General features: G+C 62.6%; 1 protein-coding gene across 1 annotated transcript in view; it reads right to left on the reverse strand.

The window, feature by feature from the left end:
- The window catches only part of Muc5b (mucin 5B, oligomeric mucus/gel-forming), a 28,293-nt gene extending 15,697 nt beyond the window's left edge, over positions 1 to 12,596 (reverse strand). The window contains 25 exon segments of the mRNA XM_048361471.1: positions 645 to 884; positions 1,169 to 1,348; positions 1,488 to 1,598; positions 1,706 to 1,844; positions 1,963 to 2,114; positions 2,353 to 2,453; positions 2,592 to 2,647; positions 3,611 to 3,866; positions 3,982 to 4,108; positions 4,426 to 4,520; positions 4,746 to 4,910; positions 5,101 to 5,238; positions 5,531 to 5,600; positions 5,812 to 5,922; positions 6,304 to 6,442; positions 6,526 to 6,643; positions 6,964 to 7,089; positions 7,441 to 7,642; positions 8,987 to 9,093; positions 9,219 to 9,309; positions 9,459 to 9,573; positions 9,680 to 9,941; positions 10,169 to 10,237; positions 10,572 to 10,640; positions 12,527 to 12,596. Of these exon segments, the coding sequence (XP_048217428.1) occupies positions 645 to 884; positions 1,169 to 1,348; positions 1,488 to 1,598; positions 1,706 to 1,844; positions 1,963 to 2,114; positions 2,353 to 2,453; positions 2,592 to 2,647; positions 3,611 to 3,866; positions 3,982 to 4,108; positions 4,426 to 4,520; positions 4,746 to 4,910; positions 5,101 to 5,238; positions 5,531 to 5,600; positions 5,812 to 5,922; positions 6,304 to 6,442; positions 6,526 to 6,643; positions 6,964 to 7,089; positions 7,441 to 7,642; positions 8,987 to 9,093; positions 9,219 to 9,309; positions 9,459 to 9,573; positions 9,680 to 9,941; positions 10,169 to 10,237; positions 10,572 to 10,640; positions 12,527 to 12,596 (3,309 nt within the window).
- Between the last annotated feature and the right edge of the window lie 15,372 nt (positions 12,597 to 27,968).

Below are 27,968 nucleotides of genomic sequence, written 5' to 3' on the forward strand. Positions count from 1 at the left end.
TCCCTGACCCCCTGCAGGCCCTTGACCCTGCAGGCCCCTGACCCCTGCAGATCCCTGACCCCCTGCAGGCCCCTGACCCCCTGCAGGCACCCGACCCCCTGCAGATCCCTGACCCCTGCAGGCCCCTGACCCCCTGCATATCCCTGACCCCCTGCAGGCCCTTGACCCCTGCAGGCCCCTGACCCCTGCAGATCCCTGACCCCCTGCAGGCCCCTGACCCCCTGCAGGCACCCGACCCCCTGCAGATCCCTGACCCCTGCAGGCCCCTGACCCCTGCAGATCTCTGACCCCCTGCAGATCCCTGACCCCCTGCAGGCCCTTGACCCCTGCAGGCCCCTGACCCCTGCAGATCCCTGACCCCCTGCAGGTCCCTGACCCCTGCAGGCCCCTGACCCCTGCAGATCCCTGACCCCCTGCAGATCCCTGACCCCCTGCAGGTCCCTGACCCCTGCAGGCCCCTGACCCCTGCAGATCCCTGACCCCCTGCAGGCCCCTGACCCCTGCAGGCCCCTGACCCCCTGCAGATCCCTGACCCCCTGCAGGTTCCTGACCCCTGCAGGCCCCTGACCCCTGCAGATCCCTGACCCCTGCAGATCCCTGACCCCTGCAGGCCCCCACCCACCCAGCCCAAGCCCAGGTCTCACCTGGGGGTGGCAGGCCGCGAAGGTCTCGCTGTTGATGATGCTGCACTGCTTCTGGGCCCAGGACTTGCGGTAAGGGTTGGCAGTGCAGGGGTCCTTGGGTACCAGGGCATCGGGGCAGGACGGGGAGAACTTCCAGCTGTTGCCAAACTCCAGAGCGTCCCCCACCACGGACCGGCTCCGCGTGGTGAAGTCGTTGATGGCGTTGGCGTCAAAGTTCCCGCACAGGCCGCAGACCCGGCCCTGCGGAGCCCGGGAAGAGCACAGAGCCCGGGCCGCCTGGTGAGACGGCACAGGCCTGGCCTGCTGGGCAGGGGACGCAGTGCCACGCAGGGCTTGCGGCAGACCCCTGGAGAGCCCCTGCTCGCGTAGAGCTAGCTTCCCGTTAGCTCGGCGGCGGGGCGGCCGGCCGGGCACCTCCGTGTGGCCTCGGCACGCCCCCCTCGGGCCCTGACGCCGTGCCTCGCGTCTTCTAGGTAGAGCCTTTGCCACGGTCTGGGTGCGGGGCCCCAGCCGGCCACGCTTACCTTGTAATGCTGCGGCAGGCGGATGAACACGCTGGTCTTGCGGTCCCAGGACACAACCATCCCGCTGCGCATCTCAATGACCAGGAAGATGCCCATGTAGCGGATCTTGTAGGGCGGGGTCCGGCCCTGCCCCCTGTGTACCACCTGGACCCGCTTCTCGTGGAGGAGCAGCTCGTGGCTCTGCAGGGGGAGGCATGGGCGGCACGGGCGGCCGCTGCAGGGAGCTGGGCGGCCGGGAGCCCGGCCGGGGAAGGCAGGGAGGGGCCTCCTGGCCTCGGGGGTGGATGCGGCTCGGTGTGGCTTGCCGTGCGCGGCTCACCTCCAGGAAGACCTTGATGGCTTTGGAGCAGGTGGTCCCTGTGGTCCCGCAGGGGACGTTCTCCGTGACCACGCGGAAGGTCCCGTTGGCGCTGCCCCCCCCGCAGTAGTCCTGCGACGGGAAGAGACGAAGGTCACGGGTGCCGAGGGGGGCGCGGGTGACGGGGGCGGGGGGGGGGTGAATGCCTGGGTGCCGCGGGAGCGGCCGGAGCCACGCACCTGGGCCAGCACGTACTCGCAGCTGCCCTGGAAGCTGTAGCGCTCCCCGTCGAAGGTGATGAAGTGGCCGTCCCCGTAGGCCACGCAGGAGCCCAGGCAGGGGCGGTTGGTGCACACCCATCGCCGGTCGCTGCAGGTGCTGTGGGGGGGGGAGGGGAGCTGCTCACCGGGCTGCCCCCCGTGGCCCGAGGCCCCCCGAGTGGGGCGGCCTGCCCCCGTCGTCTCCCCGCGGGCGCCCGGCGTGGATGCCCACGTACCAGGTGTTGCAGTCCACCCGGATGGCCTCCCCGCGTTTGTACGTGGCCTCGTTGTGCACACACGGGCAGTCTTCCTCGGCAATGCAGCCCCCACGCCCATCTGCCACCAGCCCCGGGGGGCACACACAGCCCGAGACGCAGTGCGTGCTGAACTGTGGGCACAGGCGGCCGGGTCAGGGTCGGGAGCGCCGTCCGGGGTCCTGGGACACGGAGCAAGTGGACACCTCCCACCCCGGCAGCGCCCGGGCAGAGGCCACGTGGGGAGTGGAGCGCCAAGGCCGAAGCCACGGGCCTCCCCGCGGTGCCAGGGTGGCCGGGTGCGGGGGGCGCGGGGGGCCTCCCCCCCCCCGCCGGCCGCCCAGGGGCCCGGGCCCTGCCTGGGGGACTCACGCAGCCCACGTCCAGGGTGTGGCAGCTCCGGAGGCACTCGGCCCCGGGGGTGCCCGCCGAGGCGTTGCTGCAGTCCAGGTACACCATGGGTGCGACGCAGCCTGGGGAGGCGGGGCACGGGTGAGGCGGCTCTGCAGACCCGCCCCGGCGCCCTGGCCGCGCGCACAGAGCGGAGTGGCCTGCCCCCCCCCCCCCCGCGGCGGCGCGGCACGGCGGCTGGGGCGGGGCGAGTGCCGTACCTGTGTTATTCTGCAGTGTGGCTCCCAGGCAGACCAGCTTCCCACTCGTGCACGAGCTGCGCCAGACGAGACAAGCCGCCTGCTCAGAGCCCCACGCCCCTCCCCGGCCGCCCCGCCCCAGCCAGGCCTGGCGCCCCCCCCCCCCCCCCCGGCCGCCCCTCCCGAGACCAGCACAGCGCCTGCGGCCGGGGTCGCTAGGACGGGCGGAAGGCAGCCGTGCTCGCCAGCACGCGTGGCCCCAGGCCTTGCTGCGCATTGTGTCTCCAAGGTGCCCCGAGTTCCCCGCTCACCCCCTCCTGGGAGGAGGTAAAGCCTTCAGGAGGTGTGGCCTAAAGGGCGGAGGTGAGGTCACAGGGGTGTGGCCTAAAGGGTGGAGGTGAGGTCGCAGGGGTGTGGCCTAAAGGGGGAGGTGAGGTCGCAGGGGTGTGGCCTAAAGGGCGGAGGTGAGGTCGCAGGGGTGTGGCCTAAAGGGGGAGGTGAGGTCGCAGGGGTGTGGCCTAAAGGGCGGAGGTGAGGTCGCAGGGGTGTGGCCTAAAGGGGGAGGTGAGGTCGCAGGGGTGTGGCCTATATCCATACACCTGCATGCACATGCACAAATGAGCACACACGCACAGACACATACGCACGCATGCACACACGCACACATACACACTCACTGGGGTGGAGGACACGTGCCTGTGTATGGATATGTGTGCGAGTGCGTGTGTGTGTGCGTGTGTGCATGTGCATGGGTGTGTGTGTATACGTGCTTTGGTCTGCATGAGTGTGCAGGTACGTATGTTTATGTGTGCCTGCGTGTAGGTGCCTGCGTGCATATGTACGAGCGCGCGTGCGGTAGAGCTTCTGGGTGCCCTCCCTCCGGGTGCGGGTGTGGACCGTGGCCCCCCCCCCCCGCTGCCCTCCCTCCGGGTGCGGGTGTGGACCACGGCCTCCCCCCCCCCCCCCCCCCCCGCTGCCCTCCCTCCGGGTGCGGGTGTGAACCGCGCCCCCCCCCCCCCCCCGCCGGCGGGCCTCCTCACCACACCACGCCGTTGTCCCGCACCACCTCTCCGGGAGCCACCGCGGCGCCTTGGAAGTAGCAGGGGCACTCCCGGGCGGGCACGCAGGAGCCACCGTCGTCCAGGAAGGTGCCCGCGGGGCACGCGCAGCCGTCCACGGGCACGAAGGAGACGCCGCAGGTGACGTCCGCCTCGCTCAGCCCGCGGCAGGTGGGCTGGCAGCCGTCCACCCAGTACGCGTAGCTCTGGGACTTGGGGCAGCTCTCCGTGTACTTGGCTAGGGGGGGCGGGAGGGGGGCGGGGGTGGGCGGCCCGGCCTTGCTCCGCCCGCCCTTCCCGGCCCGCCCCCGGGCCCCCGCCCCCCTCCCTGCCCGCGGAGCGCCCGCACTCACTGCAGACGCCCTCCCGCCAGCCGCTGAGCGGCACGCCCTGGGCCGCGCACGCGCGCACGTAGGAGGACAGGGCCGCGCACATGCAGTCCTCGCTCTTCTCGCAGTTGCACGTGTCGAACACGCAGTTCTGGGGGTGGAGCTCGGGGTGTCAGGGCCCCCCCCGTCCCTCGGGGCCCCTCCCCACCCCCCCACGCTCCCACCGGCGGCAGGAGACAGGGGAGCTGGCAGGCTTCAGGGAGGGGAGGCCGGGAGGCTCCGCTCAAGACACGGAGGGCCCGGCCAGTGGCCCCAGGGCCGTCAAGGGCCCCTCGGGGCCTCTCGGGCTTCGTTTTTAGCCCCCTGGTCAGGATCCTCCAGTAGCCGCCACCAATAACCCCGGGCCAGGCAGCGAGCGGGCCCGGGGGCGGGGGGGCGGGGGGGCCCCCGTTCTCGCCGGCCTCTCACCGAGTGGAAGGGCACGGGGCTCACGGTGGAGTGGCAGGCCGAGAACACGCCTGCGGGGTCCGTCAGCAGCGAGCACCAGTGCTGGGCGTAGTTTTCTGGGGGTGGGGGTGGGGGGGTGGAGTGTAGGTACCGCCCTCTCCTGCCTCGTGGAGCCTGCGCCCTCCCTCCTTCCCACTGTACCCCTCCCCTCGGGCGCCCTCCCCCTCCCCCACCGTACCCCCCCTTGCGTCCCTGTCTAAGGGGAGCCCTCCCCGCCCCAGGGGCCGCGTGACTAGGGCCAGGCAGGGCGACCCAGCAGCCAAGGGCCACAGAGAGGCTACCATTCTCCACGCTGAGCGAGCAGGGGTCTTCGAAGATGCTCTTGGAGTTGGGGCAGGTGGCCTGGGTCTTCCAGGTGTTGGCGAAGGCGGCCCCGGTGCCCTCCACCACCCCGCTGAGGGCCGTGAAGTCGTCGGCCTGGTTCAGGTTGAAGTTCCCGCACAGGCCTGGGAGGCAGGCACGGGGGTCAGCGGGGCCGGAGCCCGGCTCTCCCCTGCTCCCGCGGGCACCGCCTACAGGACACACAGCCGCTCCCGGGCTGGCTTTCGGAGCCGTCCGCAGGGCTGCGCCGGGTCAGACCGCGGCTGCCCTGCCCGGGGCCCGGGGGCCTCCCCGAAGCCCGCCGGAGGCCCTCACCGCACATCTGGCCTTGGTGGGAGGGGTCCAGCCTGAGGAACACCTGCATGAGGGGCACAAGCTGCACCTCCAGCTGCAGCCCGAGCTGTGTCTGCACCAGGATGAAGAAGGACGAGGGGCTGAAGATGGTGATGTCGGCTGTGGGGGAAGAGGGGTCAGGTGTGCGAGCCGGGCCGGCCAGACGGCGCGGGGCTCCCGCCTGCTCGTGGGGGTGAGCGGCCCCAGCACCCCGAGAGGCGGGCCGGCCGGGAGCGCGGCCCTTGCCACGCCCGTTCTGCAGGTCACAATGAGTGCAGGGGGCACACCGGGCGCCCTGGAGCTGCCTGCGGGCACTGAGAACTCTGCCGGGACCGCACAAGACCCCGCCCGCCTCTGGGAGTTGACAGCCCCCTCCAACCCCCCCATGCCCCAGCCCCGCCCCGCCGTGCACCTGCGGACAGCGGCAGCTGGGTGTAGATGGAGTTGATGAACACGGCCCCACTGGCCTGGATCTGGATGGCCTGGTGGGAAGGACAGGGCTCCGGTCAGCGGCTGCCGGGCCCGGCCACCCCCTCGGGGCTCCCGTTCAGCCCCGTCGCTCCGGGCTGGGTGGCGGGGAGGGGGCCGAGGTCCGCTCTGAGCGGCCTCCGCTCCCAGGCCCCCCCCCCCCCGCCCGCCCCGCGGCCACTCCTCCCATCCCAGCGGGCACCAGGGGCGGGGCCCGGGCCTCACCGTGTCCCCGCCGTGCATGCTCAGCGTCACCGTCTTCAGGCAATTCTCCGTGTCCGTCAGGCCGCACTTGCGCAGCTCGGCCAGCACGATGAAGGTGTTGCCGGCACATTTCTGTGGGGGAACCCCAAGTGCGGGGCTGAGCACGGGCAGGGCTGCCTGCGTGCGCCCCGCCCGGGGGTGCCCTGGCCCGCCTGTGTGTGCTCTGCCCACGTGGGCACCCCGCCTGTGTGTGCTCTGTCCTGCGTGTGTGTGCTCTTTCCACGGGCACTCTGCCCACGCGCGCTTTGCCCGCACGCACGCTACCCGGAGGCGCCAGCGTGGTTCTTTGGGGGAACGGCCTCGGGCAGCCCGGCCGCCTCTGGGCGGTTTGTCTCAGGCTCAGCCCACACGGACGGCCTCCGCTGGACTCCGGGGTCCCCCGCGAGGCCGAGGCCCACGGCCCCACCCGGGCCTGGCGGCCGTACGGGGACGCGGCCCCGCCCGCGGGCGCACCTTGGACAGAATGTAGTTGCAGTCGCCGTGCACGTCGTAGAGCTTCTCGTCGAAGGTGGAGATGTGGGATCCGCCCTGCACGGAGCAGGTGCCCGGGCACGGCAGGTCCTGGCACTGCCACAGGCCCCCGGAGCAGGTGCTGTCGGGGGGAGACCGTGAGCAGAGGGGGCAGGGCGAGGGCGAGCCCGGCCCACGGGCCACCGCGCGGGACCCCTAGCCTACCAGGATCTGCAGCTGGTGGAGAAGGAGGAGCCGGGGGCGTAGGTGCGGCCCCCGTGGGTGCAGTGACACTGCTTCAGGGGCAGGCAGCCCGAGTGCGTGACGTCGTCCAGCACCGTGCCTGCGGAGAACGTCAGTGAGCGGCCGCCCGCCGGTGCCTGGCCGGGGACGCGGAGGCTCCGAGGAGACCCCAACCCGGGGCCAGGGAGGGATTCCTACACGGGGCTGCTGCGTGGAATGAGGGCCGAGCTCCGCGGAGCCGGCTCCCTTCCCGCTCCTCAGGGCCCACGACACCGGTTCTGTTCCCTTCACAGATCCCCGATGATCAGTGTCCGCCCTGGTGGGACTCCTGAGTGAGCAGGGGGGGTGCCCCAGGGCTCAGTGCTGGAGACAGGGACCCCACGGGCAGCCGCGAAGGTGGGGCAGGGGCACAGGGCCTACCTGGAGGGCAGAGGCAGCCATCCACGCAGTGGTCCTCGCAGAGCTGGGAGCGCTGGGGGTTGGAGCAGGTGTCCATGCAGGGCGAGCCACACTCCTGGTGCTGCATGTTGAAGGGGCACGTCTGGGCTGAAACACAGAAGCACCCCCTCGAACCACGGCGGACAGAGCCGCACCTGTCCCTGACTCCCTGTCCTCCAATGTCCGTGAGTGCAGAAGCAGAGCCCAGCGCCACCGGAGACCCCGCTCCTGTCCGGGGTTCTGGGGCAATGTGTTCTCATTGTCCCCAGGGCTAAGTCCTCCGGCGGTGCCCAACAGGCCCCCAGGACCCGCAGGCACCACGTCCTCCTCTCAGTCCTCTCCACCGTCCAGCCCCTGCCGCCCACCTTCTCATGGTGACCCTTGAGTGGCTTCCTCTGATTTCCACCCCTATCTGGTCCCAAGCCAGCCCCCGGCCCGGGCCCTGGTGAGGACACTCACGGCAGAGGTCGGGCTCCCTCCAGTTCTGCGGCTGGCCCCCCGCGTGGGCGCACTGGCGGGAGTACTCGGCAAAGGTGGCGCACAGGCACGTGGGGCAGCGGCACAGGTCCTGCATGCAGGCTTTCACGTACACGCTGGGGTCCACCCGCGCGTTGCAGTCCATGAAGGCGGGGCCGAGCAGCGTATAGCGGCAGATGTCCTTCTGCGGGGCACAGGGAGGCTGAGCACCCTCTCTCCTCCAGGCAGAGCATCGTGGCAGTTCAAGCTGAGAAGCGTCTTTTTCCTTTCTAGTTTCCGACCACCCACCCACCCACCCATCCATCCATCCGTCCAACCTTCCATCCATTCATCTACCCATTCACCTACTCATCCATCCACCCACCCACCTACCCACCCACCCACCCACCTACCCATCCATCCATGCACCCACCCATCCATTTATCCATCTGCCCACCCACCCATTCATCCACCCATCCATCCAACCTTCCATCCATTCATCTACCCATTCATCTACTCATCCATCCACCCACCCACCTACCCATCCACCCACCCATCCATTTATCCAACTGTCACCCACCCATTCATCCACCCATCCATCCATCCATCCATCCACCCACCTGCCCATCCATCCATCCATCCATCCACCTACCTATCCATCCATCCATCCATCCATCCACCCATTCATCCATCCATCCACCTACCCATCCATCCATCCACCCATCGACCCACCCACTCATCCATCCATCCATCTACCCATCCATCTACCTACCCATCCACCTATTAATCCATCCATCCATCCATCCACTCATTTTTCCATCTGTATGTACTTCTATTCAGTTGTCCATCTGCACATCTATTTATCCATCATTCATCCCTCCACCCACCTAGCCTTCTCTCCATCCACTCTGAACTTGCTGCTCCTAGATGCAAAGATCTACCAGGCTAGAGGAGTGACGCATGACTCTGGACGCCACCCTCAGCTCTCCGGAACGTGCCTGCCATGGTGCGAGCATCCAGAAGAATGCCGACCTCGTCCCTGGCTAGCGGCTCAGAGGACGGGAGGCAGACGTGCCCTCTACTCTTGGGAAGCCCAGGTGGGCTCTGTGTTCCCTTTTGATCCAAGTCCTCCCAGCGTAGGGCCCATCGATGGGCCTGTGTGGGGTGATGGCTCCCAAGCTTTCCCAGCATTCTCCGTCACAACTTAGGGCTCGGGGATCCTGCTAGTTTGGGGAATCCTCTGCTTCCAGGCCATACTCAAAGGGAAGGGCCTCCCTGCTCATGGAGGGGCGCTGGCTCTGCCATCTCTGCCTGCGTTGCCCGGCCGGCACGGGTGTGGGCGCATGGGAGGCTGAGGTCCACGCGCCCACACCTTAGGATGGAGCTGCACCTGCAGGGCTCACCTCACTCGGGGCTCATCCTGCCTGTCGAGGGGTGCTGGCCGTGCCTGGCCCCTTTGGGCCTAGCCGGAGCCTCACCGCGGCCGTTCCTGTCTGCAGGGCCTGGGCCCGCGCTCCCTCCCCCCGGCCTGGCCGGCGCAGGCGCTCACCCCGTGGGTGCAGTTGTCAGCGGCGGAGGGCAGGGGGTCCTGGCACTGCTCCGTGGGACCATCCATCTTCTGTAGGTTCCCAAACTGGAGCGGGGTCAGTCTGACGTCTGTGGGGGAAGCACCGTCACCCGCCACGCCCCGGACCCCACGCCCCGGGGTGGGCGTCGCCTGCTCCCCTCCCCACGCTCTGCCCGCCCACCCCCACCCCGCCCCGGCCTGGGGCGTCACTCACTGTGGCCGTAGAACTCATTGGCATCCGGGAGCCCGTTGAAGTCCCCGCAGAGCCCACAGGTCTGGTTCATATACTTGGGGTCCAGTTCCAGCTGGGGAGGAGGCAGAGCGGCGGCGTCAGCCCCGGGGGCCGGGGTTCTCCCGCCCACCTCCCCGTGGGGCCCTTCTGACACGGCCTGGTGGCTGCGCGGGGCGGTGGGCTACCAGGGAGGCGGCGGGGGGCGGGGGGGGACACCCTTACCAGGGCACTGTCTTCTCCGTTCCACACAAAGGTCAAGGTCAGCCGGATGTTGACCTTGACGTAGCTGCTGCTCTGCTCCACCAGGAGGCCGGCGCGGCTGTAGGGCAGCTCCACCCTAGGCAGAGAGTCCCCGGTGTCCCAGCGCCCAGCGCCCTCCCGCGGGCTCCGACAGACCCCGGCCCACGCCCCGCGGCGCCCTCCCCGGCCGGCGTCCCGCTCACCGGTGCCCATCCACCATGACGGAGTCGTTCCACAGCTCCAGCACCAGCCCCTGGGCCTTGAGCACCACGCGGGCGATGGCCGGCCGGGGCCCCGCCAGGCCGCGGCGCAGCTGGACGTTGAAGTCCTCGTAGGCGGCGCCGCAGTGCGCGGAGAACACGTAGTTGCAGAGGCCGGGGAAGCGGAAGACGCGGCCGTCGAAGGTCTTGTAGTGGAAGTCGCCCCAGGTGCTGCACACCCGCCCGTTGTGCGTGGGGTTCAGGGCTGCGGGAAGCGCGGGGGGGGGGGGGCGGCCGCCCTAAGCCGGCTGCCCACCGGCGGGCCGGGCCCCACGTCCGGAGCCAGGAGGCGAGCCGCCTGCCGACCGGCCTGGCGTCCCCGACGGGTGACGGCCCCGCGCCCCCTCCCGGCCCCCGGGGGAGTCCTCCCTGAGGCCTCCCCGAGGCCTTGACCGCGCCCCCTCCCGGCCCCCGGCCCCGCCCTCCACTTACGGCTCATGGGGAAGATGCTCATGGGTGGGATGAAGCTCAGGCGGCGGGCGGGCGAGGACGTGGGGTGGGCTGCCGGAGGAGAGCCCCGTGTGGCCGGCCTGGGTGGGGCCGGGTGCCCCCTCCGGGCCCCTCCCCCCGCGCCAGCGCCCACCCTGGGGACCTCGGGGAGCCGGGGCTGGCGAGCCACCGGGGTCGTCCTGCATCCCAGGCCCCCCGCCGGCCCCGGCTGCCCGCGGTGTCACACGGGTGCGGGGCCTCTGCTCTGCACCCCCTTCTCCCACGAGACCCAGCCCCCCGCTGCCCAGGACCGTCTCCCGCAGGAGAGGCTGGGGGGGGGTGGGGGGTGGCTCGGTGAAAGGCCTTGGCCTCCGTCCGCCCTCCCGGGACCAGTCCGTCATACCGCTGCTCACTAGCCGGCTGTCTGCGGTGGGCTCCGGGTCCCCCGGACTCGGCTCTGCCTGGCCCTGGGTCCCTGTGGAGAAGGGGGAGGGCGTGAGGGAGGGGGCACAAGCACCGGCCCCCCTGGACCGGGCCGCCGCCCCAGCCGTCAGAGCCTACCTGAGGCGTGGGAACGGGCTGTGGTTCAAGGTCAAGTCCCCTCCCATCGGCCCCGGGGATCCCAACTACCCTGGAGCCGGTGACCCCACCTCCGCTGGAGCCCCCCGACCCCAGGGCCTTAGAAGCCAGGTGGCCTCGGCCAGCCCCTCGGGGACCCTGTCGTGGCTCGTCTGCCAGCCAGGTGGCACCGCGTCCCAGGAGAGGCAGGGCAGATGCCCCCGCTGGCTCAAGGAGGAACCTGGAATCAGGAAGCGGAGCTGATCCCAGACCGCAGCGGCTCGGGGAAGGGACTCAGCCACGGTCCCTGGAGTCACCGGGAGGACAAAGATGGGCATTGTGGAGGGCCCCAGACGTGACTTCGCGGCAGGAGGGTGCCGGGGGGTGGCTCTTGGCGGGGGGATGGCCGTCCAGGGTGGCCGGGACTGTCCACGACCAGAAGAACAGGTTTCCCTCCCGGCCCGGCCACGGAGGCCCCGTCGGCGGCTCAGGCAGAGCGGGCGGCTCACGGGGGACCCCGTGCCCAGCCTGGAGGCCGGAGCTCGACAAGGTCGGCTGCCCACCGCAGCGCCACCGCCGCTCCGCGTCCTGGTGAGCTTCCCCAGCCCTGTCCACCGCGCCCGGGAGCGGCGGGCTTGGCCCACTCGCGAACCTCCCCACCCCGGAGCCCCGGGGACTGACGTTCCCGGAGCACGGCCGCTCCCCCGGCCCACGCTCGGTTCAGGCTGCCTGGGAGCAGCGAGGATGAGGGTCCGGGAGGCCCCCAGGCCCCACGGCGCCTCCCATCCCTCGGGCCGGCCCAGCGTAGGCCCTCCCGGTCAGCCTTGCTTGTCCAGAGCCCCCGCTGGCCGGCAGCGACCCCCACCACGCGTGGCCGGCGTGGGGCTTTCCACCGCGCATCTGATGTGTCCTGGCACGTGTGGCCTTGGTCCCGGAGCCAAATGCGCAGCGAGCAGGGTGACGCCACTCAGCAGCCGGCCCTCGGGCCGCAGGGAGAGCCCGCTGGGAGCAGGCCGGGCCGTGGGGGTCCCCCAGCCCCCTTCGGAGGTGCTGCCAGAACCCTCCCCCGAGTCTGGCCCCCAAAGAAGGGAGGGCTCTAGGGAGACATCTTTGCCCATCTCATAGGTGAGGGAGCCTGGGGCCGAGACCCCCCTTGCCCAGAGCTGGAGCCCAGGAGAGCGGGGTTTGGGGGGTCTGGGCCAGCCCGGTCTGCTCGCTGTTCGCCCCGCCGGGTGTCGGCTGGCCCCGGGGGGCTGTCTTTCCCTGCCTCCCGCAGGGCAGTCCGCACCCAGCTGGAAGGGCCATGCAGCCGCGTGGCGTCAGATGCCCGCAGGTGCAGGACCGACCCCAGCGTCCACTCTGGGTTGGAGCTGCAGCACTGGGCACCTTACCTGTCCGCCTCAGTTCCCACCCCCCCCCCCGCCTGGAGACCATGGCCCCCTCCCCAGGGGAGGGGGGTGGAGGGCTGCTCCACGGACAGTGCTCCCGGCCCCGGGTGGCAGGGTGGGGGTACCGTGAGCACTAGTCACAGACCCAGAGAAACCCCTCGGGTCCTCCAGTGTTGCCCTTTCTCATCCCTTCCCAAGGTTGAGAGCCTCTTGGGGCCTCCTCAGGGGCCTTAGGTTGAAGGGGGGGACCCACCTTCTCTGTGCCACCCCCATCCCAGCCTGGTCTCTATGTCAGTCCCTGCATGGGGCACAGCTCACGGGACGGCAGGACCAGGGGCCACGGGACCTGCCTCGACGTGCCCCCAGGGCACGCCGCCGCCCCCCCAGATGGAATGGGGGGGGGCCTTGGCCTTACCTGCGGGCCCCACCACGAGCAGGGCCGTGAGGGCCCACAGCAGCACCCGGCTCCCACTCCTGGCGCCCATCCTGGGGGCGGCGCAGCGGTCGGGAAAGAGGGAGCGGGGCAAGGCGCGCCGGCTCTGGGGGCCCGGGCTTATGTAGCAGAACGCCTTGGCCCCGTGCCCAGCTCCTAGGCCACACAGGGGCACTGTCCACTCCCCGGGCAGCCACGTGTGTTTGCTCTCGGGGAGGGGCTGCAGCAGGAAAGAGACCTGGACGAGGAAGGATTTGTGGCGACGACGCAGGACAGGACGCCCCCCACCCCCTGCAGCTTCTGAGAACTGGGAGGGAGCGGGCGGGGCGGGGCCCGCTGCCCGGGCCAGGTGGAGCTGGCCTGGCGGGATTCAAAGACCTGGGCCCCTCTCAGACCAACCTGCCCACATCCCCCCGGCCCCCCCGGAGCCTGGCGGGGAGCAGGGGAGGTGGAGGAACGGGGCCTCGTCCCACGTCAGCCCCAGACCGCAGGGAGCTCAGCCCTTTTCCCCAGGGCCTAGGCAGGGGCGGCAAAGGAGGCTGGGCCTCGGCCTCGCGTGGGCCGGAAACCCGGGGCCCCTGCCCCCGAGGAGGGCAACTCAGCCACGTATCAGGGTGGGGGCCTGCAGCCCTGGGGGGGGGTCCCACTTCAGAGACCCCTGTGGAGAGAACCGGAGCTCCCCACAGACTCTGGCGGGTCTCAGGGCTTCTCCCTGGGGCCAGGTTCAAGCTCAAGGGCAAGCCGAGGCCCAAGAGCCACCCTGGCCAACGCCAGGGGCTTCTGGGCCCGGCTCCCCTAGGCCTCCACCCCCCCCCCCCCCCCGGGGCCGGCTGGTCAAACCCAGGCCCAGGCTAGCGCACTGCCCGGGGTCTGCGTGCGCGTGGCAACGTGCCGAGGCCGGTGGTGGTAATGGGGGTCCTGGGGGGTCCCCCGGCCACACCGTGGGCTCTCGGCCACCCCACGCAGCCCACGTTCCCCCCCTCAGGCACAGGGAGCGAGCAGCCTTCACAAACGGCGGGGGGAGGCCCGGGAGGCTCCGCGGGAGCACTGGAGACGAGGGCCCCCCTTCCGGTCACGCAGGACCGTGTGCGGTGCAGAACTCTTTGAGATGCACCCAGACGGAGGGCGCGATGGGGTGGGGGGGGGCAGCGGGGCATAGAGGGCAACGGGGCATGGGGGCAATGGGGCATAGAGGGGCAAAGGGAGGCAATGGGGCATGAGGAGCACTGAGGCATAGGGGACTATGGGCATCGGAGGCACTGGGGTGTAGAGGGCCATGGGGTACAGGAGGCACCGGGGTGGGGGGTCTGGGGGCCATGCGGCTTGAGCCAGCCCGGCGGGACCGATCTAGGCGTCTCCCGGGGCCCCACCGGGAGCCCCTCCCGGGGGCTGGGATCCTAGAACCCTGGACGGGGAGCTGCGGTGAGCAGGGCGGAACCCATCTTGAGAGTGGCCGCGTGGGCTCAAGGCCCGCCCCCCGCCGTGGGGCGCTCTGACACGGAGCCCTCTCTCTCCCCGGCCCCGTCTGCGTCCCGTGTTTTTCACTTAGGGTCTCACACGTACGCCTGGGCGGCCTGGGCCCTGACCTCTTTCTCGCGCTTCCTCTCCTGGCTGAGATGACAGACTCACACCACCTCGCCCAGCTTTGCACGGGTTGGGATGGGGTCTCGGGAACTTTGCCTGGCTGGACCCGAACCCTTACCCCCCCCCCCCAGCCTCCTGAGTAATTAATGCCTAACCGAGTATAGGCATTAATTATAGGCCCCTGCATCTGGCTCTAAAAGCATTTGAACCACTTCCCGTTCAGTAGGCTGCCTGATACTTAACAGCAGCAACAACAACAAAAACCACCGTGAAAATAGCAAGTGCTGGGAGGGTACGGAGCCTGAGACCCGGGTTCTGTCAGGGGGAAGATCCCCCAAAAAGTTATGAATAGCATTTCTACATGGCCTCGCAGTTCCACATGTGACCAGTGCACCGGAGAATGGGACGCAGACTCAGGCACAGTGCACCCCAACCCAGAGGACTGTCCACGCACAGACCATAGAAACAGCCCCGGGGGGGTGGGGGGGTCTGGGGCGCAGGCAGGGAGAAGCAAGAGGTAGGACAGTCCGGGGACGTCGAAAAGGAGGAGATTCTCATCCATGCTAACACAGGGCGCTGAGTTCAAGCACAAGCCCGGCACCAAGGCCCACCCTCGGTGATTCTCCTCCTGCGAGACCCCTAGGGTGGGAGGGCGTGGTGCCAGGGGCTGGGGAGGGACGCAGTGTTTAATGGGGAGAGAGTTTCCGTGTGGGAAAAAGGAAAGTTCTGGAAGCGGTGGGTGGCGATGGTTGCACAACCCTGTGAGCGTGATTACTTCCTGGCCTGAGCCAGGTGCTTACACATGATTAAGGGGCTAGCTTTTGTTCACGTAGATTCCACCGCAATAATCGCTTCAAAAGGCTTTTGACACATTTGGCTGATGGTCACCCGACATGACTGATGGCCCCACTTACTGCCTGGGGTTCCGGGGTTCCCTGGGGGGGAGGCTGGACTGGACTCCTCCTCTCACCCTTGTCCCAGGTGGAACTGAGTGGCACTGGCCCGTGTGGGGGGGCCCTGGGTTCCCACGCAGGGGCTGGCCAGGGCCCGGCCTGGGCCTAGATCTCAGCGTAGCCTCCGGCCTTCGCTCCAGAAGCTGCCCGGGGCCGGGGCCGGGGCGGCGGGCTCGCCAAGCCTGGCATTCCCATAGTCAGAAGTCCCGGGTTTGGGGCTTGGGGGGGGGGGTCCTCAAAGTTCTCCTTGCTGAACAACATGTGTGGAGGAGCTCAGGACCTCTGGGGACAGTCTAAAGGGAGGGCCGTGGACCCCTCTCCTAGGCCTGCTGTGCTTTCACAGGCTGGGCAGACAGCAGTGCCCCTCACGCCACAGCGGCGTGTGCCCACCGCCCAGCTGACCATCCGCAGAGTCCCTCGCCCGCTCCTGCCTTGTCCACCCGCGTGGCCGTGGTCACTGCCTGCCTCCTGCCCCACCCAGGAAGACCTGCAGCGGGGACACGCCACGAGTCCTCCCGCCCCCCCCCGCCCCCCGCCTTTGTCCTGGACTTGCCTCCAGCTGGGGCTGGGTGTCCGCGGGCCGGGCCGCGGGCTGAGGGGCGGCCTCTGTTGTGACATCCCGGATGCACGCGGCCCGGCCTGTTTGCTCAGCCCGCTGGGGAGCTGGCCTCTTCACAGTTGAGGGAGCGGGAAGCCAGCGAGGGCTGGGAAAGGCTGGCCAGCCGCTTCCCCGGGGGCGGGGGCCTCCGTGCCAGGAACCCGCCCCAGGCTTCCACACGGAGCCCGGCCAGCGGGCGGGCCCTGGGCCCTCAATCCGGCCGCTGAATCGGGGCCAGGCAGAACAAAGGGAACTGCGTGGGGCTACGTGGGAATGACCCGGCCCGCCCTCAGCAGAGCCTGCAGTGGACTTGCTCGCAGAAGTGAGGGGCTCCGTGCCCTCCAGAGCACCCCTTGGGCCCTGCGGTTCCAGGCTCCCCGCCGGTCCACCCACTGACATCCTAGCTGGCAGAGCTGCTGGCAGGAGCAGCCGTCAGGAGCCGGCAGACAGATCGCCCTGCCCCCAGCAGCTTGGTCCCCCAGCTGTGAGGGGGGCTCGCCAGCTCCCCCCAGGCAGCCCCACCTGAACCCAGGGTGCAGCAGGGTGACCCTCCCCAGAGCGGCCGGGGCCCGCCCGTACTCCGGAGATCCCTCCCGCCCCCCGAGGACCACAGTGCTCCCTCTGGCCGCTGTCTCTCTCTCTTGCAAACTTGCTGGAGCTGCGCTGGGCAGAGGCCTGGCGAGGACCAGGACAATGATATCCTGCCTTCAAGGCCTATGACAAAATGGAGCTCCAGGACCCAAGAGCAGATGATAGCTCGGGGTGGAGGGGGGTGGGGTGGGTGGAGGGGAGCAACTGGGTGCCCTCTGCAAGCCAGGAAACCACCACACCAGAAAGGGCCCAGCAGTGCCAAGGCCCTGGGGTAGGGATGGGCCCAAAGGCGCTTGCCGAGGTTGGAACTGAGACAGCAAAAGTGACAAGGCAGGTCAACGGAGGGCGGAGTTCTAGTTAATTATGAGCTTGAGGAATGGTGGTAATGGTTGTGGCATTTAAAGCAGTTAAACTATAGAGGTGTGTGTGTGTGTGTGTGTGTGTGTGTGTGTGTGTGTGTGTGTGTGTGTGTGTGTGTGTACTGGGGCTTGAACTTGGGGCTTGGATGCTGTCCTTTAGCTTTTTTGCTCAAGTCTGGTGCTGTACCACTACATTTCAATGTTTTAACATCTATCAAGATTCCCTTTTGGATCCCAGCCTCCCAAAGTTGAATCGTCTCTGGGACAATTTGTTCTAGAGAATGCACCATGTGCCCCGGGTGTTGTTTTGGGTGGGCTGTTGGGTGTATGTGCGTTAGACCTAGCCGGCGTAGAGTGTCTGTCGTTCAGGTGTGTCTCACTAGTCTACCAGTGAACGTGTCATATCAAAGTCTTCCATTGTTATCTGAGAACTAGCTGTATCTGCCTTAATCCTGTCAATATTTGTTTTCTGCGTTTGGGGGCTCCGTGGTTTGGTGTTGACAGTTGTCGTATCTGTTGAATCGACTCATTTGTTGAGACGGAGTATCTCTCTCCATCTCTCGCTAACTTACTTTGTGTGTGTTGTTTTGTCTGATACACAGACATCTCAGCCCTGTTTTGGCTATAGTTCTCCCTCCGTAGCTCTCCCATTCTGCCACTTGCAACCAATTATGTCCTTAATCCTAAAGAGAGTCTTGCAGACTGCCCTTTCCTTTCCCACTCCGCATGGTTAGGGCATGTTTCTGTTGTCATTTTCAGTCATTTTGTCCCTTTCTCCTCACTGGAGAATTTGGAGTAGCGAAGGGCAAGGACGCCTTCGGGCCTCCCCACCCCCGGTGAGGATGCGGCTGGCCTCTGGAGAACCTGTTCGGAGTGACAAGCCATTACTGCTGTACCACTTGCACGATTCGTTCTTGGAAGCCGAGCATAGTGGTACACACCTATAACTCCAGCAGTCCGGAAACTCACACTTTGCTGGCTTGCTTTCTTTTTGCCAGTCCTAGGGCTTGAACTCAGGGCCTGAACACTGTCCTTGGGCTAATTTTGCTCAAGGCTTGCCGGGCTAGATTTACCTCCCCCGGTGCGGGGATGCTAAGCTTACTCCCTTATCAGTGCTCCCCTTTTCACCCTCTCCCCTAGGCACCCGACCAGCGGGCGGCCAAGGTGGAGCTAGGGACACGGGCTAGCCTAAGGTGCATGCGGCCGAACGAGATCCCCTTTTCCTCCCTCCTTACCCACCAAGGAAGCCAGGCGCACACGGATCTCGGAGACGCTTCAGAGAGCAATCCAATTTAATCGGGAGGGGCTCACAGTAATATAGTAGTGATGACGAGGATTGAGCAGGAGCTGGCGATAGGCTGGCGAGCTTGTCCATCCAAGAGCAGCTACCAAGGACCTCCCGCATGGGCTAACGTCACTTCCCATAGTACCGCCCTGTGTGCTCGCTGGCGCAAGGTGGGGGATGGTCTCAAAGCTACCCCTTCTGGTTCCGGACCCAGAAGAAGATAGGTGTGGCTCACTTCCACACTGCCCCAGGGCTGGGGGAAGGGCGGCTTCTTGGGAGCACTCTCCTCCCCTTCCTCCCTTAAGGCCAAGATGAATCCCCAACATCTGCCCCTTTTATTTTTTTTCTTTTGAACAGCAGGAGGCGCCGTACTTGAGGGCGTGCCATGTCTTAAGTTGCCCCCCCCCCTTGGGGGATCTTACCCGTCTTCGGCTAACGCACTAGCACTTCAGGCCAACCTGCCTGCCGGGCTGGCCAGCCCGATGAGGGGACTTAGGGAGAGTGGGATTGGCACTTTAAAGAAAGCCCTGCTAATTTTTTTTTCATGCCAGCAGACCTCAGTGAGCAGTGGGTCCTAATGGGCGTGTGCCCAACCTCATGGGGTTCCTAAATGGCTAAAGGCCAAAGGCCACTTGTTGTCTGGACAGCTCTGGCTTTTTGCTCACAATATAAGAGACCAATTTGTCTAGTACAGAGCAATGCAAACATAATGCAAATGGAAGCATCAAGCAGACATGAGCATAAGCAATCGTAACACAAGGCAAACGCAACATGAGCAACTGTAACACATGAGCAATTATAACACAGCCACAATGCAATGGAGGGTCTCTTATCTGGCTCAGTCCATAGGAGATAGAGGAGTCCTGGTCCATTTCAGTGTCACTCAAGGTAGTGCAGATGGCTCTCCCTTCCCTCGATGGTGAGGTAAAGGCAGGTTCAGGTCCTGGAAATTTGGCAGCCAGGGTGCTGGTAACTTAACAATTGAAGTTAGTAAACACTTTATAGAAAACATTGCAGCAAGGTACCAATCCCTTGCTTATTGTAAATCCCTTGCTTATCATAAAACATTAAGTTGTCCAAACCCTTTAGCTCCTATTTCCCTCCAATGGGGGACCCCTAAGATAAGCAGCAAAGGGAGGAGCAAAGGAAGGAACAACAGTGTGCAAAATTCCCTTTAGTTCTTGTGCAACGCTGTGGGCCACGCTGCCACAGCAAATGTTACTCCAAAGGGCGTCAGGCAGGGTCCAGGGAAGAAACAGGGCCGACACTGGGTCCATCGCCGGTACAGGCAGGCTTTCTCGTTTCTCCATGGAAAAATCCACCACGGTCTTTGTTTTCCTGAATAGAAAATAAGGAGAGACATCTCTCAAGGGCAGGTGCCCTTGGGTGGTCATTCAGATGAACAATATTTTAAGTCTCTAGCTGGTATCCAGATTGGATTTGGTTTCCCAGTTGTTAAAACGCATGCGAAGCCTCTTCCCGCACTGCTAAGTGGGTCCGGGCCTCGCTATGGCACTGTGAGGGGGTCCTTCCAATGGACGTCCACCTTTAAGTAGGGTGTTTGGTTTGTCCAGTGTCTCTGGAAAGCCGACAGAGGTTGGTCCTTAGAGAAGTTTAAAATATTCAGTGTAAACATCGCTGTCCTCAGCTGGTCATGGGGGCTTCCCCCCTTTTTGTTTTAATAATTGATCCTTCAGGGTCTTATTATGCCTCTCAATTATGGCCTGACCCTTTGGGTTGTATGGTATTCCAGTGGTATGTTTAATATTCCACTTTTGGAAAAAGGCCTGTAAAGGCTTGCTGATGAAACAAGGTCCATTATCTGTCTTTACCTGTAATGGGAGCCCTAGGATAGCAAAACATTGTAGAAAGTGGCTCTCAGCATGCCGGGCTCTTTCCCCTGAATGGGCTGTGGCCCAGCAGGCATGAGAATGGGTATCTATGGACATAAATATATATTTTAGCCTTCCAAAAGGAGCGTAGTGGGTTACATCAGTTTGCCAGATAACATTAGGCTTTAGGCCTCTGGGGTTAACCCCAGGAGATTGCAGAGGAGGGACTTGCAGAAAGGGCATACATGACTTGCAAGTCCTTATAATCTTTTTAAAGTCATTTATAGGGATTGAAGGAAATCTCTGATGCAACCCTCTCCAGTTTAAGTGTGTACACTCATGGAGTCCTTGGGCCATTTGAAGGTTTTTTTGTTTTTGTTTTTGTTTTTTTTTTGGCCAGTCCTGGGCCTTGGACTCAGGGCCTGAGTACTGTCCCTGGCTTCTTCCCGCTCAAGGCTAGCACTCTGCCACTTGAGCCACAGTGCCGCTTCTGGCCGTTTTCTGTATATGTGGTGCTGGGGAATCGAACCTAGGGCCTCGTGTATCCGAGGCAGGCACTCTTGCTGCTAGGCTATATCCCCAGCCCCCATTTGAAGGTTTTGAGGTTGTACAATAACCATAGCTACAATAGTCCCATTAGTGGCCAGCTGGTCGGCCATATGATTACCTTGTGCCAGGTCCCCAGGCAGTCCTTGGTGTCTGCGAAGGTGCTGTAAGAATATAGGCTCAGCCCGCTCTTTTAACAGAGACCTGACTTGGATCATCAGAGGGGTAATTGGGTTTTCATTTAATTTAATTATGAGGACACCAGGTTTGGTAGCAAATTAACCACATACAAACTGTCAGAAAACAGGTTCATCGGCTGTTTGACATGTGTCAGTGCCAGGGCGACTGTGTACAGTTCCTTAAACTGTGCAGATCCAGTAACTGTCTCAAAGTAATGGGTGTTTCCTTTCCCATTGGCAGGACACAGCAGACCCTGCTCTTCCCCCATCTGTAAACACATTGGCAGCCTTGACAAGAGGCCTGGTAGAGAAAAGTACATGAGGTGTCCATTGTAGCCTGGAAAAACAGGTCACCCACCTCGAGGTGCCATAATGGCAATCTACCTTTCCCACAAAGCCCTCCAGGGCACTGGACACACGTGCGTTATTCCTTCTGACCCATTCAAAATCTGACAACTGGTAGGGAATGGTTAGCACATCGGGATCCCTCCCATAATGCCTCAGGGAAGTATCCCTGCCCTTGATTATCAAGTCAGCTAGCTGGTCTAGCTGGGAATAAACCCTGAGAGTTCCTCCCACTGATGCGTGCACCCATTGAAGAGGCTCGCCTGACTGGGTAATAGCGGCTGAAGAAAGCTCAGACCCGGGGAGGATGCAAACACAAAGTGGGCACTCAGGCTTTTAGCGGGCCAACCGTGTCATATTTAAGGCCATTGGATTTTCTGGAAGGCTGTTTGAAGTGATGGAGTTATTGTAATAATATCAGTGGGTGCTTTGCCCTTCAAAGAGTCATGGAGCAGAAGCAACTCCTCTGTAGGCAGGTGAAGCCAGGGTCTTAACCAGTTAATCTCCCCCAACAGTCTTTGCATCTCCACCAGAGTATAAGATGACTGGAAGGATAACTGGGGTTTAAGGGGGCACACAGAGTCTAGTTTAAGTTCTGTCCCCAAGATCTTAAAGGGGTATACTTTCTGAACCTTGTCACTGGCTATATGCAGTCCTCCTACTTGTAGGAGTGTTTGTAGCTTGCTATAGGCAAAGTCTAGCACTTGAACATCTGCTGATCCAATAATAATGTCATCCATCTAGACATATAAAATAATATCTGACTGGCTCCTAAGAGGTTGAAGAACTTGTGACACATAATGTTGGCAGAAGGCAGGACTATTAACCATGCCCTGAGGTAAGACTACCCACTCATACCTCTGGTCTGGCCCCTGGTAGTTAACTGAGGGGTATGGAGAAAGCAAACTTTTCACAGTCCTGGGGGTCAAGGGGAATGGAGAAGAAACTGTCCTTGATGTCAATTATAATGAAATTAAGATCCCCAGGAATAGAGGGGATCCATGGCAGCCCCCGTAGAGGAGTGCCAGTGGGGATTATCCGCTCATTAATCTTTCTTAGATCCTGTACCATCCTCCATTTACCTGAGGCCTTTTGTACAACAAATACAGGGCTGTTCCAAGGGCTCAGTGAAGGTCTAATATGCCCGAGGGACAGTTGTTCTGACATTATTTCCTTTAATCTTTCTAGCTTGTTTGAGGGAAGTGGCCACTGTTCCACCCACACCGGGGGACGCGGAAGCCATCAAATGGCAGGGACACCAGGAACAGTGGCCCTTAGAATTGGGTGTGAAGCCCTGTAGAAGAAACAGGAGCTTCCTGCCCCGAGGCCTCGGAAGGAGGCAGTCTCTGACAGTCACTAGGGCCACCTGACAGGCCCTGGTCTGTGATGATCGAGGCCTCAACTTTCCCCAAGATATCCCGTCCTAGCAGGTTATCTGGTGAGTTTGTCATTATTAAGGGGCGCACTACCCCCTTGCCACCATTCATGTCATCCCAGGGAAGCCAGTCCCTGGTTGTTTCACTCTCAGCTGTACCTCCCACCCCCGATGTCTGGGGGCCGGGGATTAGGTCCCACCATGGAGGCACTAGTTCCTTCTTTAATACGGTCCAATCTGCTCCGGTATCAACTAAGACTCAGAACTTCTTTCCAGCTATAATAATTTTTGTCTTTGGCCTCATTTCTGGGATTATTGGGACTTCCCAGAGAGCCTCAGGCTGGTCATTAGGCCCGTCACTGGGCTGATGGCTGGACTGATCGCCTCCTTTGGGTGACGGGGCTGGAGGGTGCCCCACTACTAGTTTAAAGGCCTCCCCTTAGCATCAAATCTGGACTTACAATCCTTTTGCCAATGAAATCCCTTTTTGCAGCGGGGGGGGCAAGGTTTTGTGGGTAGCTCCTGGTCCAGCCAGAGGGCTGTCCTCTTGAGGCATCAGATCTTACAAGACCAGAAGGACACTCCCTCTTGAAGTGGCCCTGGCCACCACATTGGTAACAGCGCTCCCTGCCTGTCTCACTGGTGGGGGCAGGGGCAGGCTCCTCAGTAAGCAGAGTGGTCAGCGGCTGTGCCTGACGGGCTCTCACGCTGATGCCCCGACAAGCGTAAATCCAGCTGTCCACAGATCTCTCCTTTACTCCTGCACAAGCCAATCTGCATTCTTATGTCATCCCTTCCCACACCAGGGTCCTTAGAAATTGATTTATCTGGGACCCAGGAAACTGTCGGTGGAGATTGTCCCTCACTCGGCCAACAAAGGCAGCAAGGCTCTCATTGGTCCCTTGGGTAGCTTTTACTGCCGGGGTCTCTAGGGACCCCTCTCCCAAGCCTCGCCATGCGGCCAGTCCCACAGCCTGTATCTGCTCCCGGGAGGGGGCAGGGAAGGCAGCCCTTTGGGGGCGGGTGGATCCAAACAGCATGCCAAAGGTTATGGGGATGGGCAGATCGGTGGCCTGATTTCTCTCTGCCTGAGCATAGCACTCATATCTGAAAAGGGAACACCACTCCTCATACATTGTTCTATCAAGCAGTGACCGGGCCAGGCTTCTCCACTCCTGAGCGGTAGAAAACCGGTGGGCCATGCCCTCGAGTAGGCTCTCCCCGCAGCGGGTGTTTGGTCCCCCTCCCTCGAGGACTATTCTCCTGAATTCTCTGAAATCTTGTATCTCCTGGGGCCGCCACGAGGCTGAGATGGCTACCAGGTTGAGATGTGCTGAGTCGTCTGAGCTCGGTGAATGTGCGCTGCTGCAGCCACTGGGCTGCTGCTGCCGCTCAGCCGGGCTCCTTAAATCTGCATATGTATGGCGCCGAGCGGGGCCTCTGGTAGGGGAGGGGTAGCGAGCCGAAGTGGCTCCTGAGCACATTGTTCTTCCGCCACATGCCTCGGGGCCATGGCAGCTAGTCCGGGGTCCTGGAGATCAGGCTCACACTCCTCCCTGGGTCCCTCGGAGTGGGGCATCGCCCTCTCCAAATCAAAGTTCCCCCCTGCTGCCCTCTCCTGAGTCTAGGGACTCTCCCCTGGGTCGGAGGAAAAGCAGGCCTTAAGGGTCTTGATAGCCTGGAAGGTCACAAGGGGGAGTTCCTCTCCCAACTCTGCTTCCTTGCCTTCCAATTCTCGCCCTAATCAATAAGGGGTGAATTATTCCACCTACTCTGAATCTGTCCCATCGTCTTTGCTGACCTGATGGGAGAACCATGTGTCCCGGAGACTCTGCTCCAATTCCCTTAGGGCTTGCCGGTATCTGCCGGACTCCCTCCCGCGGACTCGAGCCCCACGTTGGGCGCCAATTGCCGGGCTAGATTTACCTCCCCTGTGCGGGGATGCTAAGCTTACTCCCTTATCAGTGCTCCCCTTTTCACCCTCTCCCCTGGGCGCCTGACCAGCAGGCGGCCAAGGTGGAGCGAGGGACACGGGCTAGCCTAAGGTGCACACGGCCGAACGAGATCCCCTTTTCCTCCCTCCTTACCCACCAAGGAAGCCAGGCACAGACGGATCTCGGAGACACTTCGGAGAGCAATCCAATTTAATCGGGAGGGGCTCACAGTAATATAGTAGTGATGACAAGGATTGAACATGAGCTGGCGATAGGCTGGCGAGCTTGTCCATCCAAGAGCAGCTCCCAAGGACCTCCCGCATGGGCTAAGGTCACTTCCCATAGTACCGCCCTGTGTGCTCGCTGGCGCAAGGTGGGGGATGGTCTCAAAGCTACCCCTTCTGGTTCCGGACCCAGAAGGAGATAGGTGTGGCTCACTTCCACACTGCTCCAGGGCTGGGGGAAGGGCGGCGTCTCGGGAGCGCTCTCCTCCCCTTTCCCCCTTAAGGCCAAGATGAATCCCCAACAAAGGCTAGCTCTCTACCACTTGAGCCACAGCACCACTTGTGGCTTTTTCTGTGTATGTGGTGCTGAGGAATTGAACCCAGGGCTTCATGCATGCTAGGCGAGCCCTCTACGGCTGAGCCACACTCCCAGCCTGGGGGGATAACCGTGAGGTCAGTCTGTGCTACATAACGGGGCTCTATCTCAAAATATATCCATTCCTTCAACAGAATGGACTTACCCCTGTGATTTGCCATGTTCTCTGTGTCTTCTAACCTCTCTTTTCCTCGTTCCTTCATTTCCAGTCTTCTTTTGTGTTGAGTCAAATTTTCTAAAGGACAGATTTTGATTCCTTTTCCATTTGTGAATAATTACCAGGTGTTTTCTTTATGATTACGTATGAATTCTAAAGATAGGGCAGTCTAATGTGAGTTAGTACCAACTTGACTTCAAATGCATACAAGTCTATCCATCAATATCCCTAAGAATTTGCTCACCAATTATGTCTTTGTAACCTTGTACCCAATAGGGTGGATTTATAATTATATTTATGCACTTGCCTTTCAAAACCTGTGGAGAAGAAAAGTGGAGTCACAAAGCAAAATTACAACCATCTCAGCTTTTGTATTTGCCCACATATTTGGTTTCACTGGATATGTTTATTTCTCCATCCAGCTTGAGCTCATGTCTGGTGAGCCTTTCTTCCATCTAGAGGACTTCCTGCAGCATTTCTTGTCGGGCAGGTCTCTGACAATGGACCCTCAGCCCTTGTTTATGGGAGGATGTCTTGGCTTCTCCTCACCTCTTAAAGGGCAGTTTTTCCAGGTGTGCAACCATGGGTACAAGGCTTCTTTTCTCTGTTTTGAGTAGACCCTCGCCTGTCTCTGCAGCCTCCAGGCTCCTGATGGTCAGGGACCCCTGAGCAGGACAAGAAGCCGATCTATCTCTTCCTTCAAGATTCTCCTCGGCTTGTGTCTCCCAGTAGTTTGATCACCATGTGTCCAGCAATGTGGATATCTTTGAGCTTATCCTACTCAGAATTTGTACCCTGCTTCCTGGATTTGTGGGCTCGTACCTTCCATGGAGTGTAGGATGTTTTGGTTCTTGTTTCTTGGAACCATTTTCCTTCTCTTTCACTTCTTTTGGACTCTCCGTGTACATATGCGACCCCCAGGTATTAGTACCTTTGAGTGCCACTCTCTTTCCCTGCCTTTTCTCCTTTCTTCTAGTCAGACTGGATTATTGTACTTGTCCTGTGTTCAAATCCACAAGGTCCTCCTCCTCCTGCTGCTCACCTATGCATTTGCACTCCCCTACTAACTCTTTCCTCTCAGTTATTGTGCTTTCGTGCTATTTAGTTCTGAGTCTCTGTTTGGTTCTTCTTCTTTCTAATGGTTTCTCCCTCTTTGTTGGCTCACTTTGGACATGTATTTATTTTACTGATTTCTTTTTGCTTTCTTCAGTGTTTTCCTTGGCTCTGAAGCTTGAGCCTGCTGAAGACTTCTGTTGGTGAGTCCTTGTCCAGTAGGACTTGCTCAAGGTGATTTCTGTCCATTTTGTTCCTTTGAATGAGCCACATTGGCTTTTGTACTGGCCTTAAAAATCAGGGACTTGTCTCTCTTATGGAAGTTGGAGTCGTTCTTGTCCTCTTCCTCGTGCTTCCCCAGCCTCCTCGTCTTTTTCCTTTCCTCTCTCATTATTGGAGACCATAGCAGTCTAATTTTTTTTTTGAGCTGCTTCCAACCCACGTTTGGAAAGACTTTTCCTCATCACATACGATCACCGAGGACTCCGTCCCCCACTAGTGAGGTAACAGTGTCTCCTCAGACGCCACAGCCCTCCCAGGCTTGTGCTCTGAGGCAGCTCTTTTGTCCCGAGGCCAGCCCTGCCCAGGCAGGCTTGGCCCTCTAAGTCCCCATGCATGGCTGCCTAGTGCCCTGGGTGGTCTGTGTTTTAGCTGGACGTCCCCAGCTCCTCTCTCCTCCCAGGACTCTGTGGATCTGTAATCCCAAGCCATGCACGCCACTCCCCCTAAGAGGTGGGTGACTGTGTCAGCCCACGAAGTTTCCACCCAGCAAGCTGAACCCATGTACACAACGTTTTTCCGGTACGGTCTTCCCATGCATTCTAGGCCATGGAGGAGAGGAACCGATGCTTCGATGCCCTGAGGAAGAGGGCGCAAAGAAAGACCATGTGCCACCACGGGCGAGACCACGGGCCACAGAGGGGAGGCCGCGTGCGGCAGTTCACTGGGCTGTCTGGTCAGGCCTTGATTTGGTGGCTGCTTCTCAGAGCCCCGCGAAGCCGTTCGCCGTTTCTCCTGTAGGCGAACCCGCCTCCACCCCCAGGCCCCCGAGGTTCTGTGGGGAAAGGAGCGCGGAGCTCTCTGTGGGCCACTCCACTCACTGCTTTCTGGCTTTTAGACGATCCATTCTGAAAACAAAGTCTACTGAGAAAACAACGTGGACAATGGAAAGGGAGACATAGCTTTTGCCAGACGGAGTTCAATGCAGAGCAGGAAAATGGAAGTATGAGGAAACCCAGGCAGCTCAGCCACAGTGGAAGGCCTGGGGGAGAGGGAAGGGGAACGTACGTGGCTTCCCGGTGCCCCTCCACAATTGCTAGCTCCAGGCGGCAATGGCAGCTTCCTAGTGGACAAGAGACAGAGGCCGTGTTCCCAAAGCAGCACTGCCAGCGTCACAGGCATGGGCCTGTCCACGCTCCCGGCTCCACGGGCGTCCCGTCCACACTCCCGGCTCTCCTTGGTGTCACGTCCACGCTCCCGGCTCCACGGGTGTCCCGTCCACGCTCCCGGCTCCACAGGGGTCACGTCCACGCTCCCGGCTCCACGGGCGTCCCGTCCATGCTTCCGGCTCTCCTTGGTGTCACGTCCACGCTCCCGGCTCCACGGGCGTCACGTCCACGCTCCCGGCTCCACAGGGGTCACGTCCACGCTCCCGGCTCCACAGGGGTCCCGTCCACGCTCCCGGCTCCACAGGGGTCACGTCCACGCTCCCGGCTCTCCTTGGTGTCCCATCCACACTCCCGGCTCCATGGGCGTCACGTCCACGCTCCCGGCTCCACAGGGGTCACGTCCACGCTCCCGGCTCCACAGGGGTCCCGTCCACGCTCCCGGCTCCACGGGCGTCCCGTCCATGCTCCCGGCTCTACGGGCGTCACGTCCACGCTCCCGGCTCCACAGGCGTCACGTCCACGCTCCCGGCTCTCCTTGGCGACACGTCCACGCTCCCGGCTCCCTCGCGTTACATGCCTCTGGGCAGACCTGTCTGCACACTCCTGCCAGTCTGTGCCCCCAAGTGAACATGGCAGTCTGGGTTT

This window comes from Perognathus longimembris, chromosome 13 (assembly GCF_023159225.1).
Source record: "Perognathus longimembris pacificus isolate PPM17 chromosome 13, ASM2315922v1, whole genome shotgun sequence".
In the NCBI taxonomy this organism is placed as follows: Eukaryota; Metazoa; Chordata; class Mammalia; order Rodentia; family Heteromyidae; genus Perognathus; species Perognathus longimembris.